At 38.1% G+C, this 21,896-nt stretch overlaps 1 protein-coding gene across 2 annotated transcripts in view; it reads left to right on the forward strand.

Annotated features, from left to right (window-relative positions):
• LOC309819127 (heat shock 70 kDa protein 14) overlaps positions 1-21,896 on the forward strand; it is a 35,913-nt gene that overhangs the window by 6,038 nt on the left and 7,979 nt on the right. For both annotated transcript variants that reach the window (XM_082649236.1, XM_082649235.1), the window contains exons 4-10: positions 3,641-3,689; positions 3,810-3,915; positions 5,056-5,146; positions 6,078-6,182; positions 7,240-7,401; positions 8,617-8,772; positions 10,700-10,802. In XM_082649236.1, the coding sequence (XP_082505362.1) occupies positions 3,641-3,689; positions 3,810-3,915; positions 5,056-5,146; positions 6,078-6,182; positions 7,240-7,401; positions 8,617-8,772; positions 10,700-10,802 (772 nt within the window). The remainder of the gene's footprint in view (positions 1-3,640; positions 3,690-3,809; positions 3,916-5,055; positions 5,147-6,077; positions 6,183-7,239; positions 7,402-8,616; positions 8,773-10,699; positions 10,803-21,896) is intronic.

The raw sequence follows: 21,896 nt of genomic DNA on the forward strand, positions 1-21,896 counted from the left end.
CTAGCACACACTCAATAGTCAAACCATCTTTCCCTCCATTTTACTAGTCCTCAGTCTCTTAACACTATGGATATAATTCACAACTGACAGGGAGCCACAATCGTGCTTTTTGGTTCATATTGATAATCTTTGATATAATGAGAAATTGGCTGTCTTATAAAATATTACATGTAAGTAAATTCTTTGCATTCCATATTTTTTAGGTTCCATGATTATGCATAATTATATATCTTGAGCATTGGTTTGCCATTTGGACCTCGTGGAAACAATTCAGATGATATCAGTTTCCCAAATGCTTTTAGCTAATTTTGTTCTTCTCTGTTAGCCTTTTTTCTGTCTAGTATGTTACAGAAGGCAAGCCCTAGAAAACTTTTAGGGAACTTTCCAAAGTCACTTTTTCTCACACGTTATAGACAAAAGTTCACCTCATTAATGGCATATGATGGAATAGAACAGCTTTGGGAACAGTTGGGTGGTGTGGATAAGGACGGCCTGCAATAGCTAGCTCTCTTTAAGCACCAACCCTCCACAAATCCATCCCCTTTTCCCTCCAAAACACATACACATCCTAGAGGAGATATGATGGTGTTGAGCCATGCTTCCAATTTACTCTAGAAAGGAAGCCATTACTGACCATCGTTAACCTAACTTAAAGCTCTTAGCGGTTATTTAGTACTTTCAGAAAGTACAAAAAGAAGACTTAGAATGTAAAGAGCTTTCCTGTAATCAAGAGGCTGGAAAAAAAGTGCAGGCATGTAGGGAGAGGTTTTATTTTCTATTTTGCCAGATTGGTTGCTTACCTAAATGCTGGAAATAGCAATAGGTGGAGAAATGGTCCAGACCACAGCGGGAACATATGGGGAGCAGGAATAGATGGCAGGTTCCTCTGGGGAATGGGCCATTCTGTAGGAAGCAGCGTGAGGTAGAACACACTGGAATCTAGACAGAACCCCCAAATTCTAATGCTGCCACACTTCGTTACACTGAGCAGATCACTTGCCCTTTTTGTGCCTCGGTTTGTCTCTAAAATGAGAGGTTTGTACTAGGTGACATTTCTTGTACCTTCCAGTTCTAAAAAATTAGATGAATAGCATAACGAGGCAAAGTGAAATTCTGATTGCGATGTTTTCAGACACAGCAGCGTATTAACGTATGTGAAATCCTGGTAACAATTGTGTTGTAAGGAAGCATTCTATGGCATTAATATTTATGAATGTACTTGTGAACTTCTGTAAGCACCACACCCAGACATAGATTCCGTGCTTTAAAAGAGCGTATGTTTAAGGCACGGAAATGGAGATATATAATTTTTTTTCTCAGTTTTAGGCCCTTACGTGGAGGGGTCCATGTCAGTTACAACTGGATAACACTACTGTAGATAGGTAGACTTTCTGGAAAAACAGGGAAGTACTTGAAAGAGTTAGGCCTGTACTATATTAATCTATTAATGGTAGCAAAGTACATAGGCAGGGATTTATTTGAGATAAGAGAAGTGCTGAAGAGCAGAAGTCAAGGTGAACTTGGGAGGAAGTAGTGTGCAGGTCTAATGGGCAGAGTAAGGTTAGGAATAAAACAAGGGAAAAATCTTTAAAAACAGAAAAAACAGGCCAAATATTGTGAAGAGAAGAGAAGTCATAATAAGGGGAGGCTGTAGAGAAACAGGCCCAGAAATCCTGTCTGAGCTGTAGGCCCAGCCGTGACTCCCTGTCAGTCTGCAGGCAGGTCACTTTACCATTCTGTACCTCAGGCCCCTCCGCTATCCAGTGGGAGGCTATCCCTGCTACCTCGCAGGAGCTGTGTGAGGGCCCAGTGGGCAGATGAATGTAAAGACAGACGTTTCCAGACCGGGTGGGCTCTACTGGGAGAGTGGGGGGGAAGAAGCGCGGCAGTACGTGAGTGCTGGTGAGTGCTGGTGAGTGCGGGGCAGGGCCCTTCAGGAGGGAGGGGGAGGGGCAGGATGAAGGCCCTGCCTGGAGTGATGCTCTGCCTGCCTCCTGAAGCCCTCCACGTAAATGGCGCTGTGTATGCCAGCCTGCCACCACCCTCTGTCTCTGTTCAGTAACTCAATCCTGGTGTGGACAAATAAAGTTGTCATCTGTACCTGGCTGTGGTCAGTCCACTACTTTCTGGCGCTACCGTGATCGTTTGTCGTCATCTCCATTCTCTGCTTTCTGCTCCTCCGCTGGCTAACCTCCAGGGTCTGGCCTCTCTGTGGCCCTCAGAGCTACGTGTGCTTCTGGCCTCACCTGAGCGAGGCCCTCTCTGCATGGCAATTGAGAAAGAATTTTCTGTTTCTCAGAGTTCTATAAATTCCATTAAAATATCCTTTTCTGGCAAGTTATCTTGTCTGAGTGATAGATAGCTATTTGGTGAAATTATCCTGGTTGACTTAAATTCTGTCCTAAAGGAAACAGAACCACTAAGTGTCATGCCAAAATTACAGTATTGGTAGGAAAAAAAAATTACTGTGGGCACACTTAATCTTTTTTTTCTTACCCTTAAAATATTTGTCCAGGAGCTAGTATAAATATTGGGTTTAGAAAAGGGGCAGGGGTGGGGGAAGGCTAGTGGAAAGAATATTAAACCTTGTGTTAAAGATCTGGATTCCAGCCAGTTGTTCTATTAATTAGTCATGTGACTTTGGGCATTTTCCCCTTTACAAGATTAGGGTCCTCCGATGTTCAGTTACCCTTCAGCAATTAGCCAGTGTTAAATTTCACCTGCTGTTACTAAACAGTTAAGACTGGTCTCTGGACAGAATAGCCACTGCCCCTTGCAAGAAGGATTTAGTGAAAGGGTCTACCTCATCTTCGTTTCTCGTTGAAATTAAGCCAAAGATCAGACTCCTGTCCCTGCTCACGGCAAAAGTACCTTAGTCATTTAGCATCTCACCGCGAGGCAGTCTAAACCCTAGCCTGGTAGAGAAGGCCTGGGATCAAGTACTGACTCTGCCCCTTATAGTGTTGGGAAGATCAGGTAAGGTAATACATGTGAAAACATTTTGCAGTCTGCATTAATTCATATTACTATTTTGAGCAACATAACGCCCATTGTTTTAATTTTTCCATTGCCATACACAATTGTTTAGTGCCTACTTTGTATAGGATGTTATATATCTACCTGCAGTAGTCTGCACTTTCACATATATAATATTCATACTTTTGCTTAGTCCTTTCAGGTTTCAGGCATTGATTCATATTCAGAAACCAAGCAGCAAAGATGGTGTTAGGTATTCTGGTTTGCCATTAGTTTGTGGTCCTTTTGTCCTTTTTATCTCAGTGGTTGGGTCTTCAGGATCAAAGATACGAGTATATATGACATAAAATCATTGATATTATGAAAATCATCCCCAAATGTTTAACACCTGTTGATAGTAAGATCAGAACAAGGAAGAGCTATTCACTTTCAAATGTGAAGTTAGCACTTTAATAGAATTACTCAACCTTGTAAATTCTGCAGCCATTCATTCCTACCGTCTAAACCTACTCTAATATTGCAAGATTTCTTTTAATATTAAGCAACTTAATTTTGTTTATATTTTTATATTTGTCAAGTGGTATTGAAGAATATAGTCTTCTTTAAAACTTATATGTCAACAATAGTGATATAAATATTTAACTATGTTTATCTCTATGGACAGCTCTGATGATCCACAGGCTCAGAAATACATCAGGGATAGTAAGTGTTTAGTGAGTATGCTTCTATTATTATTTCCCTATTACACAAAGTAATTGCCAATTATATTGATTTGAAACTGTATTTTTATTAAAATCATTCCTTATTTAACACACTCATAATTTCCTTCATAGGTCATTGAAAAAAATGGGAAATTACGCTATGAAATAGATACTGGAGAAGAAAAGAAATTTGTCAGCCCAGAAGATGTTGCCAGACTGATATTTAGTAAAATGAAAGGTATTGAGCAAAAGAAAAGATCTTTTTAAAAACTGACCTTTAAAAAAATCTAGAGATGGTTTTTGATCTGGGGCTAATAAGCAGGGTGATTGAGCGAATGAGCAGTGAGGAGACCTAAATTATGCTAGACCTGCCCGGGCCACTAACTGGCTATGTGACCGTGGTTAAATGACTTATTTTCCCTGACCTTGGTTTCCCTAGAAGTAATGTAAATGGATGGGGCCAAATTAGCATTTTCAAAACTTCTTAAGATGAAGTGACCAGGTGGTCCAGTGGCTAAGACTCTGCGCTCCCAACGCAGGGGACCGAGTACAATCCCTGCTCAGGGAACTAGATCCCACACGCATGCTGCAACTAAGAGTTCGCATGCCGCAACTAAAGATCCCACATGCGGCAACTAAGACCCAGTGCAGCCAAATAAATAAATATTTTTTTAAAAAGATGAAGTGGCCAATAAGCTTGGCGAATAGTGAATGTCGTATCTCTTTCAAGATTGACAGTGCACTCTCCACGGTAATTTAGGCAGATTAAGTAGGTCTGGTTTTATCTCCACTTCAGGTGAAGGCTTGGAGCTAGCTGAGCAGCCATCTGTGGAGCAACTTGAGGGGTTCTGGAGTAGATTACTGACAAGGCTTACTTCAGCTCTGGAATGTGTAATGGATTTGTGGGATGGAAGGCAGCCTTTCACCATGGTCATTGGTCTGCACATTAGTACATTGGAAGCTCATTGTCTAAGAACCCGTCTAATTTGGGAGATGGTTGAAACTTGGAAGCCTAAGAGCAAGGCACTTTGGAAAGTACTTAGTTCCATGTCCACAAACTATACCAAAACCACAAAAAAGTAGTGCACAATTTAAGAGAGCAAGAGAAGATCATTGGGGTGGAGCAGTCAAGTGAACTGGCAAATCCTTATAGTGAGAATGTCTTTGGCTCAAATTAACAAACCTCAGAGTATCGCTTGACATTTTTGTGTATCATCAGAATTTATTTTTATATATATTTTTCTTCCCATTTTATTGAGATATCATTGACATACAGCACTGTATAAGGTGTACAGCGTAATGATTTGACTTATGTATATCATGACATGATTACCACAGTACGTTTTGTGAACTTTTAAAATATTTTTTTCACGTACAGAAACAGCACATTCTGTCTTGGGCTCAGATGCAAATGATGTAGTTATTACTGTTCCATTTGATTTTGGAGAAAAACAAAAAAATGCTCTTGGGTAAGTATAATATGGGGTTTCTTTTACTTGCTTAGTTAAAGGAAATAACAGATTTCACAGTATCACTATATAGTGAAAGGTAAAATTGCATTTGAAAATAACTTACACAATAAAGTTGTATTTGTAAATACATGTATATTTACATATGTAAATCGTGTGGTAAAAAGTTATGGTAGTAATCATTAATAGTTCCTTTATTTTATGAAATGTCAAAAGAACATAAAATTAAATGTACTTTCCTAGCTATTTTGATTGGAAATGTTTTTGATTACCAGGTTAAGTTGATGTTTATGAATCACTTTGCCTTAGTGTCATGTAATTAAGGCTTACGTGGGAATTATATAAAAATAAGCAATTTTAGAAAATATTTGCGATTATTTTTTCACCTTAGGTTAACATCTAAACAAAAAGTTATATTTAGTTTTTATAGGTTGTTATGCAAATGTAATTGGCAAGCACCCAGTCTTTTGCTCTGTGGATAGAGTTCCCTATGGGGCTTTGCTGAACACCTGAGTTGCTTCTGGTGCAGAGAATTGCTTTATTTACTTGCACTTGTGGGGTGTTAAAACTGTGACCCTAAATTAAAGAAGTTGGAAAATGCTAAAATGTATTATAAATATGTCCTAATCTCTTTCTAAAGTTTGTAAGCTTGAGCACTTGGAGAGCTTTCTCTTCCTTACTCAGTATAAGCACGTTATTTTCTTTGTCAGGGAAATAGACTCTGAACATTATTATTTTAAACAGAAGTGATCTACGCTTAAAGATTTAGGTCTGTTTCTTATGTTCTGTTATCTTCTAAAGATCATTACCCTTCATGTTCTACTTACAAAGTCTTATATGCTATTGCATAAAATCTTCAGCAGAGCATTTCTAAAAATGTAGACTTCAACATGTTGTGATACTAAATGTATTAAAAGTAAATTGTCCACAGGGAAGCAGCCAGAGCTGCTGGGTTCAATGTTTTGCGGTTAATCCACGAACCTTCTGCAGCTCTTTTGGCTTATGGAATTGGACAAGACTCCCCCACTGGAAAAAGGTAAAAACCATATTTGCAGCTTTAAGTTTTTCACTGCAGAAAACATTTTAGATTATAGCAATTATTTCAGTAGAGATTGTTACATAGCACAGTGGTTCCAAGCCTTTATGGATGGAAAGACATCGAAACTCTCACCTGGAGTTTTTCAAATAGATGAGAAAGATGTCCTAGGAAAGCAGAGAAAGAGTATAACAGGCAGGAGGGAAGGTTGAGCTTTTCCGCCCTTCTCTTATCACCTACACTTTGTCCCCTTAGTGGAGGAAGATTTGAAATTTATAAGCCCAGCCAAGTTCCAGCTGAAGCTCTAGGGCACCGTTAATTTTACTACCAATTCTAATTATTAAACATGCTTAGAAACAGTGAGGTCTTTTATGTACATTTGTCTTGGCAGGAGATGGGGGAAAAGCCAGTATGGGGATTTAAGACTTCATTTGATAATGAAATAGTAAGACATACTCCTAATTTAATTATAAAACTTGTCTTAATAGATCTGACACATCGTGTAATTTTAGGGAAATCAATTCAGATGTGTTAATTTCCCCTAATTGTGTCATTTCATTCATATCTCACAATTAACCTAATATGTATAAATTACTAGCAGATTTTTTTTTTAGGTAAACTCAAATATAGAATATAAATTACAATATCAGAAATTTTGGATTTTGATACATAGGAAATTAGCTCCTAGTTTTGCATATGTTTTACTTTTGTAGAACATGTTATTGCAGTAGTAACAAGGACAATATTAACATAAAATTTCTATGTTTAATTCTCTTAAAATTCACTTTAATTACAAATCTCTTCTTTATTTACTTTGAAAAGTTAGTGTTTTGAACTCCAGTTAGTCAGAAGAATACAGTTTTACCAGTACAACTAAATGAAAAAGAGCTTTGACTTAAAATCAGAAGATCTGGTTTCTGGACAACTTAGTTACTCATGTGAGATTTTCAGTTTCCTCATATGTGATTTATAGTGACTTGTTAGTTTAAGAAGTCGAACCTGGCTTTACAATGCTGTGATTCTCTCATAACTTACTCATGTTATCTTTTTTTTTAAGCAACATTTTGGTATTCAAACTTGGAGGAACATCCTTATCTATCAGTGTCATGGAAGTTAACAGTGGAATATATCGTGTTCTTTCAACAAACACTGATAATAACATTGGAGGTACACATTTCACAGAAACCTTAGCACAGTACCTTGCTTCTGAGTTTCAGAGGTGAGTATAAAGGGACTTGATGATATATTTCGATTGAAGTTTCACTTCAGGTTTAATTTTTTCCTAATTTATTTGAAATTGCCCTTCAAAGGAGGACATGTTTTTTCCAGTGCGCTGGATATTTTTGTGTCTAAAGTTCTAAGGTCTGTTCTGGTAAACAGGGGGAAGCAGAGGCCAAGCTGCCCAGTGCAGTGTACTTGGATTTTTCCCTCAATTCTTCAGTGGTTGCTTTTATGTCTGGATGAAGGAGGGTAAAAGCACTGAGGCCTCACTACCTTCTGAACAGTTTTTACAGGTGTAGAAGATTATGTTATAGTTACATTCCAGTAAGTGAATGTCTTGCAGAGTGTTTATTTTATTACTAATCTACTACCACAAGGAATATTTTAGTTTTGTTGCTGGATATAATTATTCCATTCAAAATTCTAATCCTGTTTGGCACATTATGAGTCAAATATATAAAGGTTATATTTGGGACATTCCTACTGTAAAAAGAAGCTGAAATAGCATTTTCATCAGTTTGACTAAACTGGGTAAAAAAAAGTCTTGAAAAAGTGATAATTTCTCATTTCTTTAATGAAGACCTATACTGCTTTTTGTTGTAAAGGAGTTCCAACTCAAGGAAGGGCTGTGTTAATTTTACTACGGATTTCAGTTTTTCAACATGTTTAAAAACAGGGCCATCAACATCACCACTTAGCAAGCAGTTTTAACAATTAACTCCCCTTGGAGGTAGAGGAACTAAAATTTTACGTATTTCGTTATGTTTCAAACTTCTCTGAAGAAGCACTTTTAGTTCTTTTTTTTTTTTTTTGCTGGACAGATAATTTTGTGCCTTCAAACAATAATCATGCTGTGGTTGTAAGGGGTGAGGTGTGAGACTTGACCCAGTTGCATGAATCTCCTTTAACCTCCTTTTGTCTCATCTGCAAAAAGATGATGGTTCCTGTACTTCTTCAAAGCACAACAGTCCATTATTGTGATTACAGAATCCAGCAATTCAAAGTGTTAAGTATATTGATTATTCATTTTTCTTGAGACACTTCTTTAAATGCAGAGAATTTTCTTCGGATATTTTGGAGATACTAAAATCTGGTATTAATATTGATTCATGAGCTTATAGTTATCCTAATAAGGATTATCCAGATTTTAGTTACAATAAATTCTAAATGACCTAGTAATTTTTAAACTTCAAAGATTGTATTTTTAATTTAGATCCTTCAAACATGACGTGAGAGGAAATGCCCGTGCCATGGTGAAACTGATGAACAGTGCTGACACTGCAAAACATTCTTTGTCAACCTTGGGAAGCGCCAATTGTTTCCTTGACTCATTGTATAAAGGTCAAGATTTTGACTGCAATGTGTCCAGGTAAAACTGCAGTTCAAAAAACTTAAAAAACTTTCAAGTGTATTCACATTTAGGTGTAATTTTCTCACTTTGGGTTTTTCGTTTGCTCATTTGAGGTTTATTAGCCCTCTATAAAAGGGGAGTTTTCCTGTCTTTACTTCTGGGGTCCAACTCTTGTCAGACTAAATAACTGTTCTCAAAGTAATCATGTCAGCTGTGATTGCCCTGTTATTTTACAGCTACAAAGAGCAGTGTGTGAAAAGGGCTTCCTAGATCTTTTTTTTTTTTTTTAACATCTTTATTGGGGTATAATTGTTTTACAATTCCTAGATCTTTGAAAGAAAGATGAGAGAAGACTTGAAGTTTGAGATTTGCGAGTTTCTCTTACTGAATAGCAGTCCCACCTGTATAGTCCCTAGTTCTCTCTGGGGCTTGCACATGTATCAGTGGTTGTTACTATAACTTGATCGTTACCCCTGTGTGGCAGGCTGTATTCTAAGTACTGTCTATGTATTAACTCTCAAATTCTCCTAACAACCTGATGAGGTAAGTACTGTTATTTTCCTTACTTTACACAGGAGGAAGCTGAAACACAGGTTTCATTTCTTGTCCGAGGTTATCCAGCTAGTAAGTGACAGACCTTGGACTCAAACCCAGCTAGTTTTGACTCCAGAGTTCTGTTACCTATCACAGTACTTTGAGGATTGATCCCTTTCTTGGTTTTATTTGATCTGTCATCCATTGGCAGCATTGTAAATTTTAATAGCTTTTATGACATTTAGTAAACACAGGTTTAATGTGCATAAAATTGTTTTTAATGCTCATATCTTTTACTTAATCCAAAACATTGCTTACAAATGATTGCACCTTCACCCAGGAAGTCCAAGGGAGGCCGTTGTCCTATCATCGTATCATTTTGCATTGCATATTACTCAGAATAATAATAGCTACCGTTAGCACAATTTAAACCTCCCAACAAGATAATGGATGACTTGGAAGCATAGTGAAGTTGTCCAGAATTACAGTATTATATTATTTTTAGGCTTTTACTGAGTCTGTGTGGTTAAATTCTCTCTTCATCTGGCCCTTGTAGTTTAGCTTCCTCATCTCCCTGGGCTTTCTCGAAGACTCCAGGTCAGCACTGCCACCTGTGGCTGTTTAAACTTTTTAATTAATTACAGGTAAATAACATTAAAAATTCGGTTCCTCAGTAGCATTAGCCACAGTTCAAGTGCTCAGTAGTCTCATGTAGCCAGTGGCTCCAGAAAGTTCTCTAGATCTTTTAAGAGAGATTTCAAGCTACAATCTAAAAGAAAGTTGTTAAATTGAATTTAAATCTCTTTTGTGGCAACAGTCTTTATATCAACTTAGTGCTAAGTTTGTCCAAGTACTCAGTATATGTTTGCTTATTAATAAGGAAATAGAAGGAAATAGAATTTATTAAGAAGGAAATAGAATTCGTAATTTTATTTGCTAGCATTTAAGCTTCTCGGTGCAAAAGAACTAAACCTATGTGCAGCATGGGCTCAGACTATAAAGAAAAGTAGTGAGAAACAATTTTAAAAATTTTAACACATAAAAATAGCAAAAATTTCCAAATGGTGGTTTGATTTGGATCAATAGATTTATTGTCAGAAATGCCATACACTGAGTATTTATTTTTAGGTGTTTTGAAAGCTTACAAGCAGGCTATGGGTAAGATAATCTTCCATCTGAATTTAATACTAAACATCTTCATACATTTGTAGATGGATAACCTAGACCTTTTCACCCCATGATATTGCACTGCTGGGTGTTTAACATCCTGTTCTGATCATAAACCTATTCTAAAGAGATTCATCACAGTAGGTTTTTTGTCATTAACCTTCACAAGAAAAAGATGTCTTGTTTGACTTTTTTCTGTGTCTTCTCTGTGTGTATGTGTATTTGTGTGTGTGTGTGTGTACAGAGCAAGATTTGAACTTCTCTGTTCTCCACTTTTTAATAAATGTATAGAAGCAATCAGAGAACTCTTAGAACAAAGTGGATTTACAGCCGATGATATCAACAAGGTAATACTTTTGTATTTTCTTATTTATGTTGGGAGTAATTTTCAATTTGGAATTTAGGAAGCAGCCCCTTGGTACTGAAAGAATATTTTTACACATTTAAATATTTTCTTAGCTTATATTAGGAAGGACATTGATTAAATTTTGATTAATGGCTCTGATGAACTCATAGTTCTGTATGTTCATTTTCTTAGCAAAAAAGACTAATTCCTTTTCAGTATATTTTTTTATATGTAAGTAAAAACTGACAGATATTAGAACATTTGCCATGTGTCAAGCACTGTTTCTAAGCGTTTTACATGTATTAACTTGCTGATTGCTCACCAACAGCTCCATGAAGTAGGTGTTATTATTTATCCCCATTTTAGAATTGGAGGCACAGAGGTTCAAAGGTATAAGTAACTTCATGGTAATTGTGTGTTTAGTGGTAGAGCTAGGATTTAACTCAGTGTGGTTCCCAAGTCTGCTCTTAACCAGTACACCAAACTGCTTCTCTCTGCTTGCTGAGAAATATTGCATATTTGCTTGCATAAGAAAAGATTTTGAGACTTTCAAAAATATTCCAACTGTTTACTGTTCTCTTTTCTCCCAAGATTATTTCTACTCATTTAAAATACATATACATTTTTTTCATTTTTGTTAATAAAGGAATTTTCATATAAGAAAACTCAGAAAATAGGTAGTGTTTTATTTTATAATAAACTAGTCTAATTTGTATGCACAATTTTGAATTCTATGTTCCTTAAATAATAATATAATCAATTTCTTTGCCCATATTACTGTGTAGTCTTCATCAACACAATTTTAAATAGTCTCAATATCCTAGAAAAGGAAGAGCACCGTAGATTATTTCATTGTTCTGTTTGGACTCCTAGATCGGGTCTTCCCCTCCCCAGAACAGTGATACCCATCTTTTCCCATATTTAAGGTTACTCCTTGGGATAGAGTCCCATAGTAAAATCATTGGGTCAAAGAGTATAAATAGCTTAAACCTATTTTTACCTTCAGTTACCTTCCAAGAGAGTTGAATTAACTTATACTTTCATCAGCAATATATGAGAACAGACATTTTACTGTAACCTTGCTGACACTGAGTTTTATCATTTAAAGATAAATTTTCCATTAGGTAGTTGAAAAAAAGATATTTTTTACTTTATATTTTGTTGGGTACTATAGGATTCTTTAAAAATATTTATTATTAATATTATTAAATAATGTTTAATCTTGTGTTTCCTTATGTGTAAATATTTCATATCCTTTGCCTGTTTGATCAATTAAATCTTAGTATTTTTTAAAATGTATTTGTGTAAATGCTTTATATAATCAGAAAATTAACTGCTGTTTACTATAGTCTTCTTTTGAGGCATGCAGTTTACTGTTTAACTTTGGTCCTGTTATGGAGGAGGGTATTTGATACACTGAGGTTTCATTTATTTATCTATTTAAATCTGTTGGTCTGTTACTCTGATTTCTTCAGCTGCTTCTAAGTTTATAAATTCCATCTTTGTTCAGGTGTATTTAATACTATTTTCTTTTTGCTGTAGTTTGAAAGTTTTTATATTTTCACTATTTTGCTGTATGCTGTAAGATGGAAATTGCATTTTTTTGTCTTTTGGTGGAGGTTTTCCCTTCAGTCTAGTTCAGTAAGTATTTTTTTTTGAACACTTATAACATGCCATGCGTTGTGCTAGGTGATTGGGGGTGTGTGTGTGGGAGGGTGAAGGTGGCTTACAAAGATTAAGGCACATGGAAGAGTGGTACAAGGCAGGGGTGGAAGGGAATGAACTTGGAGACAGACCCACCTGAACTGGAAGGCTCACACTGCTGATTGTTCCAGAACAGACAAATCACTTAATTTCATGAGCCTTACTTGTCTCTTCTTATTAAGGAGGGTGATAATACTTAACTTATAAGTATAACTTACTCTATAAGGTTGTTATGAGGATTAAATGAAATATCATGTATGGCACAGGGTGTGCTGTATTGTAGATGATCAGTTAATGTGAGTTCTCTTCCTTCATTAACTGGTCATACAGCCCTCACATTAGATACCACAAATGGTACGATCCTCAATTGCTTGACTAGAGGTCAAGTACATTCTTAGGATTAAGAATATTGTTAAAGATTCACTCTCCAGATACTTCTAAAATACAAGCTTTTGAGAACTTAAAAATATAGAGTTGTCTCTGTAGTTTGTTGACCTTGCAGCAGTAACAAACAACCCCCAAGTCTCACTGGTTTTCTACTGTAGACAATTTTTTCTTGCTAGTGTTTCACGTGGGCAGCTGAAGGTGGCCGTAGGTCTACTGCTATGGCTCTTTTCCGTGCTTCTCCTTCTACGATCCAGGCTAAAGGAGCAGCTCTCTGGGACGTGCGGTTCTCACTGTGGAGGGGAAAGAGGAAGAGAGCTGGCAGAACGTGCAGGGCTTTTAAAGCTTCTGCTTAGATACGTTGTACTTCAGTGTAGTCACATTCATTTGGCCAAAGCTAGACATGGCCAGGCCTGAGTGTGGGCAGGGAAATCTCCACCTGCATGGAGGGGTTGCAAATTCCGGGCAGTGGCAGTGGGCCGGTAAGTATAATCCTCTTATGGGGATGGAGGGAGGGCTTTACAGTCATTCACACGTTTAATCCTCACAAAGGCATCAGGAGCTAGGCACCGCTATCTCCATTGCCAGAGGAGGAAACTAAAAAGGTTCCAAAGAGGTTAAGTGCTTTGCTTAAAGTAACGCTGGCACGCACGTGCCGGCGCTGGGATTGGAGCTCACAGTCTGCCCCCGCAGTTCGTGCTCGCTCTTTACTCTTACGCCCATCGCCTTTCCCACTCTAGTATCGGGCAGTCTAGTCTTAGGAGTATTTGGTTTTTCCCGAAGGAATCCTCTCATCGAGTGCTTGAGAAGGACACGGCTGATCTCTGAGGACAGGGAGCGTCAGGGTTCCTACTTTTCATTACGGTAGACTTCCTTTATCTCCGTGTGTTCAGCACCGTGCTCCCCTCTCTCCCCTGCTGTCCCCAAGCTGGGCCGAAGCCCCGTGTCTGAGGGGGCAGGAGGCGCTGATGGGTCAGGGCTGAGGTCTGGGGGTCTGCTGGCCCCGTGCGCATGCGGGCGGGGCTGCTGTCCACCCGGTGTCCCGCTTTCACCCCTCGGCTTGGCCCTCGCTTCCTGTGGCCTTTGGTGCTTCGCAGTCCCAAGCCGCTCTGGGTTCTGTGACGCAAACCATCTTGCTTCCCCTTTGGTTATCTCAGGCCACGTCAGCTTTAAGACAGTTACTTCTCTCCCTTTCAGCTTCCAAAATTTGCTGAAATCTCAAGCTCAAGTCCTCTCCTGCATTTATTCTGCCACTTATATCTTCTTAAATTCCCTTATTGTCTACAAGTGGGCTTGTAGAAGGGTACGTAGATATACCGATGCAGTTAATTCTCGCCGTTTTTACCGAGCATCCAGACTCTTCAGCTGCAGTTTTAATACCTGCATAGTATTTTGTTGCATTGATGTATCATAATTTACACAGCCAATTATTTGTGTTGAGTGTGTACGTTATTTTGGTTTTATAAATAGCAGTCTTTGTGGCTTTGTTAATATCCTTAATTTCCTTGGAATAAGATTTGTGAGTAGAATCCCAAATTTTAAGGCTTTTAGTATTTATCAGATTGCTCACCAAAAGCAATTTACTTTCTGAGTAGGCGTAAACCCTCATTATTAACGTTGCAATTTTTTAAAATTCTTTTTATTCATATTGGTTTTTTTCAGGGCGCTTTAGAATTATTTTTTCAACTTCTTAGATAAAAATCCCATTGTGATTTTGATGCAGTTGTATTAAGCCAATAAAATTTTGGGGAGTGATATATTATCTTTACAGTATTTAGTTTTCCTAACCACAAAGTTGGTATCTCTCTGTGTTCAAATCTTCTTTAATACTTATATTGAGTTATGTGTTTTCGTAATTGTGGGATCTCTGGCTGTTGTGAATGAGGTATTTCTTTGCTTTTATTTATCAATACTAATTTGGTTTTGCTGATAGAACACTTACTGGTTTTGCCTCTTTATCTGATACTCTGCCACTTCACGAATTCTTGGTATTAATAATTTTTCAAGGAGTCTTCTGAATTTCCTAGGCATGCATTCAAATCCATTTACTAGTTAACACACAACTAATTATTGAGCACACCTGCTCCGTTCCAAGCGGGTTCTAGGCACTTGGGACACAGCAGTAAACATAAACATAAAGTCTTTGCCGTCAAGAAACAGTTAAAATAATGCCCAGTTGTGATAACTGTTATGAAGAAAAATAAAGCAGGATAAGGGCATAGCTAGTGACAGAGGGTGATTTTGCAGATAAGAATCCCATCTAAGGAGATGGCTTTTGATCAGAGCCCTGCAGGGACTGAAATGAAGGAACAGACTGGGTGAATTTCTGCCGCTTTTCCAGGCAGAGGGAACAGCCAGAGGGGAGCAAGCTTGGTATGTTTAAGGGGTAGCAGTAGGGATGGGACCGAGTGAGCCAGAGGGGGTGGGAGGAGGGAGCAAGGGACCAGATCACTGGGAAAAGCAGTTGCAGTGGAGTTACGGAGGGAGACACCTTACTGGAGTGAGTTTAAATAGAAAAGAAGGTGAGTCCATGGACACGATAAATATAAATAACTCTTGAGAAGTTCTGCTAAAAGGGCAGAAGGGAAATGGGGTGGTAGCTGGAGTGGGCTATGGGCGTTGGGAGAGGGTTTTATCCGTGTTTGGTGATACTTTTATCTTGCATCTCTGTACCCCTCGCTGCTGCTGCTTTTTTTTTTTTTTTTTTTTTTGCGGTACGCGGGCCTCTCACTGTTGTGGCCTCTCCCATTGCGGACGCGCAGGCTCAGCGGCCATGGCTCACAGGCCCAGCTGCTCTGCGGCATGTGGGATCTTCCTGGACCGGGGCACGAACCCGTGTCCCCTGCATCGGCAGGCGGACTCTCAACCACTGCGCCACCAGGAAAGCCCTTTTTTAAATTTTTATTGGGGTTTAGTTGACTTACAATGTTGTGTTAGTTTCCGGTATACAGCAAAGTGACTCAGCTATACATATACATATATCCATTCTTCTTTAGATTCTTTTCCCACACAGGCCATTACAGAGTATTGAGTAGAGTTCCCTGTTCTCGCTTCTTGTTTATATTTGATTGCCTTGGTCAGGCCTTGAATATTTTAGTTGACACTGGACCTCTTTCTTTTGTTCTCTTTATTAGGGGAATAGTGTTAGTTGTTTACCAACAGATTTAATTACTGGTAACTGGTTTGAAATAGATTCTCTTTATCATATTGAGCATTTCTCTTTTTTTCTTTTTAAAGGTGTTTTAATATGAAATAGGTGTTGAGTCATTACGATTGCTTTCAGACACCTGCAAGACAGCCTTATGGTTTTCTTTATATTTGTCTTCAAATTATTTGATGAATTATTGATAATTTCCTAATATGGAACTATCATTGTATTCCTGGGATAGATCTTATTTGGTTATGAGGAATATTCTTTTGATATATTACTAAATTTTCTGTGATAATTCATGTATCATTTTCATGCTGTTCATGCTAAGTTAGCAGAAATGAGATGGGCTATTTCGAACTTTCCTGCCTTATGCATATTGTCTGAATAACGTAACCCCTTTTAACATCAGACACTGAAAAGGGGAATGGTCCTGTGCTTTGGGTTGCATTGGTCTAAAGAAGTGCCTTAGCTTCTTGCCTCCAGCTCGTTCTCTTCTTCCTGGATGATGAGATGGGCCATGGCTTATCGGTATGTCCCCAAGGCTTCCGTTTAGGGAGAGCCAGAGGCACATGGTTGAGTCTCAAGCAATGAGCGAGTGAGAAGCTGGAGCCAATGCTCAGACCTTTGCTAACCCTTCCTCTCCCCACCTCCCTTTTTTTTTCTGTCCACACAGCATGACCTGCTCTTTAAGGTTGTATAACTTTGTAAGCAAAGGCTGCTTTTCTCTTTTAAAAGCTCCTGAGACATACTCAAGAAATAGGGGATTTTAAAGTGCTTGAACTTACCTAGAATGACAAAATATCACAATATATCTAATTCGTTTACTCAGAACAGTACCTTCTAAACCAAGACATCCGGTGCTTTAGTTGCCCTTTATTCCAAGGTAACATAATCATGCACGATGTTCTTCAGGAAGTAGGCTGATAGTACCTTCCTTTTCTTCATAACCCAAGGCAGAGTGTGAGAGAGGGTCCAAGCTCATTTCATTTCGTCATGAAAAATATCAACTCACAAAATAGGTTCGCATGACTACTCCAAAGATAGATGTACAATTCTCAAGTCAGCCTTCAGTTCCACATTGTGGGAATATGATTTTAAGTTATCACTTTCATAGCTGTAAATTAAGTTCAACATAAGAAAGTGTGCCAAATCCCTTGCCTTGTGAGTTTTCCAAAATACTCATTTCTCTAGGAATAAGCAAATCAAATCCTTTACGGGGACCAAAGTATCGGTAGTGTTTATATGGAATTCAGTGTCAGTCGTAAGCACATCATTGGCCCCAATCTTATCCAAAGCACTGATGCTGGGATTTTTCCCAAAGATGATATAAAAGAAGGTGTTTCTTTCCGCACATAAAAATAACAGTATGTGTATCTTAGGCCCTACACCACAGTTAAGCTGCCCAGATGCCATGTAGTACAGTAGACTCACTGTACCATACCATTCTCCCAAAGAGAAGTATGTCCCCCAACCATTGTTCCTGAGACACACAGTCCTGGCGATCTTCCTTTCATTCTCCTACTAGTTTGAGAACTGGGTTTAGAGAGTAAAGAGTTTCACGTTGAACTCTTTGCTGTAAGAAAAGTAAGAGCACAAATAGGATTGTAATTGGCAAGGACCAGTAGCTGGTGGGAGGGCCACGGGTGGTAGTGGTGGGCTGGCCACACACACCAGGAGCTGTTCTAGCCCAGAAGGGGCAGCTGCTGCTCCCCACCAGTCACTGCCATCCAGCGATGCAGGCCAGTGCTGTTGGAACCTGGGGCGTTTTAACAGACTCTCAAAACTAGGGCTTACCATCAGACTTTTTAATGTTTCAATGTTAGTAGCTAATGCAGAACCTTTGAAAACACTATGTGAAGAGAGAAAATATAGCTTGCCTGATAGAATTTGCAAGTTGCTACTTGGCAACCTCTACTCCAGAACGTGTTGTTTTATTGCTGTTTGTTTTTACTGTTTTGTTTCAAGGCTATCAGGTGCTTATAAAATGGAATTTAATACGTTTTCATCTTTTTAAGTATTCCAGGTTAGTGCATAATACATAAAATCTCTGTTCCGCAAGAATTCTAAAGAATTTGCCTATAAACACATTTTGTCTGAAACTAATTTTTGAAATATATTTATAACTTTCATAATTTCTTTTTATTGCTTCAATTTTGTTTTTTTGTTTTTTGTTCTGTTTTTTTTTGTGGTACGTGGGCCTCTCACTGTTTCGGCCTCTCCCGTTGCGGAGCACAGGCTCCGGACGCGCAGGCTCAGTGGCCATGGCTCACAGGCCCAGCCGCTCCGTGGCACGTGGGATCTTCCCAGACCGGGGCACGAACCCATGTCCCCTGCATCGGCAGGCGGACTCTCAACCACTGCGCCACCAGGGAAGCCCCTGCTTCAATTTTGAATTAAAGTATTTTATAGACCTATTTCATAGTGATTTAAACTTTTAACATACAACTTTGCATAATGTTCTTGTAATTTTTAATTTTATGTAGCTTTTGATATTAAATTTTTAAAGTATAAGGAAGTTATTTAAATTAAAACTGGCCGATTTTTCTCTTTTTATTTATTTATCTTTTTCTTTTTGAGTTTATCTGTTTTTTTTCCTTCCTAGGTTTTGTAGATATTTGTTTTATTCTTTTTTTTGCTCCCAACTCCTGGCACTACAACCCAAAAAAAACTTTCTTAGATTTTTTTTTCCAGGTGATATATTTCTCTTTTCTAATTTTTTTATTTCTGGTTTGCACTTTATTTCTTCCAGTCTTTCCAGGATACTTTTATTATTTTTATAAATGTTTATTTTGAACATTAATTAATTTATTTCATTTTTTCCCTAACTAAAAAATTAACTACCGGGTTTTCCTGGTGGTGCAGTGGTTGAGAGTCCGCCTGCCGATGCAGGGGACACGGGTTCGTGCCCCGGTCCGGGAAGATCCCACATGCCGCGGAGCAGCTGGGCCCGTGAGCCATGGCCGCTGAGCCTGCACGTCCGGAGCCTGTGCTCTGCAACGGGAGAGGCCACAACAGTGAGGGGCCCGCGTACCGCAAAAAAAAAAAAAATTAACTACCATTTTACTCATTAGCAGCTTGGTTTTATTCCACAGGCTCTGATAGATTTTACTATTTTCTTTATTTTCAGAATAATCTATAATATTTTCAATTTTCCTCTAAGTTTGCAAAAGAAAATCAGACTACAGAGTAAATGTTTAAAGAATTTATTTAAATTAAAATTTTCCGGTTACTGCCAACATTAATAATGACACACTATTAGTACTTTTTACCCTTTAAATGAGAATACCAAAAAACAAGATTTTCCGGTTTTTTTGTTTTTTGTTTTAACACAGCACCACTTATTGCTTATTTATAAAGCATTTCGATGTTGACTGTAAGAAGTTCATGAAAAGGCATAACCTCCATTTTTATTCTCATGGTATTTACCTGGTATCAGACATTTTAGAGAAGACTTTCCTTTTAACTTACCTCCAAAGCAGACTTTTGGGAGAACTCTGCCGAGGCAAACCTGCTTTTCTTTTTTCTTTGTAACCCTGAGTTGATGTTCCTCATGCCCTTACCTGCGGAGGAACGTGGTCTCCCTCCTCGTTTCACGGCTGATGTGAGCGGGGCCTCATTTTCATCAGTTGCTCATCTTCTCCACCACATGGAGCTTTGAGAACATCCGTATATAGACTGAAATTAGTAGTGATTATTGATGATTTCCCTCCTTGAGAGAACATATTCAATATTCTGCATACCCATGGACTTACAAGTGTTAAACGTATTAATTAAGGAGGAAATTAAAATATTTATAAAGGAGCAATTTTATTTTATTCAGCTTTATTGAGGTATAATTAACAAATAAAATTGTAAGGTATTTAAAGTATACAACATGAGATTTAGTATATGTATTGTGCAGGGATTATTATTACCATCGAGTTAATTAACACATCTATCACCTTATATATTAACCTTTTCTGCAGGAGGTGAAAACACTTAAGTTTTACTCTCTTAGCAAATCTCAAATATACTACACAATATTATCAACTGTAATCACCATGTTATACATTAGATCCTCAGACCTTATTCATCTTATAACTAAAAGTTTGTATGTACCCTTTTACCATCCCCTCCCTATTTTCCCTACCCCCTCAACCCCAACCGTTTTTCTGCTTTATGTTTCTATGAGTTGTTTTGTTTGTTTTGTTTTAATTTAGACTCCACGTATAAGTGATACCGTGCAGTTTTTGTCTCTCTGTCTGGCTCATTTCACTTAGTGTAATGCCCTCCAGGTTCTTTCAGGTTGTTACAAATGGCAGGACTTCCTTCTTTAAACTGAATAATATTGCATTGTATATCTGTACCACATCTTCTTTATCCATTCATCCACTGACACACACTTATGATCTTTCCATAGTATGTTTCCAAATACCTTGGCTATTGTGAATAACGCTGCAGTGAACATGAGAGTACAGATATCTCTATGAGATAGTGATTGTTTCCTTTGTGTATATACTCAGAAGTGGGATTGCTGGATCATAAGGTAATTCTACTTTTAATTTCATGAAGAGTTTCCATACTGTTTTCCATAGTGGCTGTACCAGTTTACATTCCCAACAGCGTATAAGTGTTCTCCTTTCTCTCCATCTTCACCAATATTTGTTATCTCTTGTCTTTTTAGTAATAGACGTCCTAACAGGTATGAAGTGATGTCTCATTGTGATCTTTATTTCCATTTCCCTAATGATTAGTGATGTTGAGCACCCTTTCAGGTACCTTCGGCTACTTGTAAGTCTTCTTTGGAAAAATGTCTATTCAGGTCCCTTGCTCGTTTTTAAATTGTGCTATTTGGTTTTTTGCTATTGAGTTAATGAGATTCTTGTGTATTTTGGATATTCACCCCTTTTTAGATATATGATTTACAAATATTTTCTCTCATTCAATAGGTTGCCATTTCATTTTTTTTTTTTTTTTTTTTTTTGCGGTACGCGGGCCTCTCACTGTTGTGGCCTCTCCCGTTGCGGAGCACAGGCTCCGGACGCGCAGGCTCAGTGGCCATGGCTCACGGGCCCAGCCGCTCCGTGGCATGTGGGATCTTCCCGGACCGGGGCACGAACCCGTGTCCCCTGCATCGGCAGGCGGACTCTCAACCACTGCGCCACCAGGGGAGCCCTGCCATTTCATTTTGTTGATGGTTTCCTTTGCTGTGCATGCTTTTTAGTTTGATAAGTCCCACTTGTTTGTTTTTGCTTTCCTTTGCTTTGGGTGTCAAATCCAAAAAGCATTGCCAAGACCGTTGTCAAGGAGCTTACCCCTTATGTTTTCTTCTAGGAGTTTTATCGTTTTAGGTTTTACTTCAAGTCTTTAATCCATTTTGAGTTGATTTTTATGTGTGGTGTAAGATAGTGGTCCAGTTTCATTCTTTTGCATGTAGATATCCAGTTTTCCCCACCCCATTTATTAAGGAGACTCTTCTTTCTTTGTTGTATATTCTTGGCTCCTTTATTGAAAATTAATTGACCCTATATATGTGGGTTTATTTCTGGGCTCTCTGTTCTGTTCCATTGATCTATTTGACTTGTTTTATGCAAATACCTTACTGTTTTGATTACTACAGCTTGTAATATAGTTTGAAATCAGGAAGTGTGATGCCTCCAGCTTTGCTCTTCTTTCTCAAGATTGTTTTGGCTATTTGGGGTCTCTTGTGGTTCCACACAAATTTCAGGATTGTTTTTTCTATTTCTATGAAAAATGCCATTGGAATTTTGATAGGGATTACATTGAATATTTGGGGTAGTAAGGACATTTTGACAATATTAATTCTTCCAGTCCATAAACCCGGAATATCTTTCCATGTATTTGTGTCTTCAGTTT

This window comes from Grampus griseus (assembly GCF_964374135.1).
Source record: "Grampus griseus genome assembly, chromosome: 2".
Taxonomy (NCBI): domain Eukaryota; kingdom Metazoa; phylum Chordata; class Mammalia; order Artiodactyla; family Delphinidae; genus Grampus; species Grampus griseus.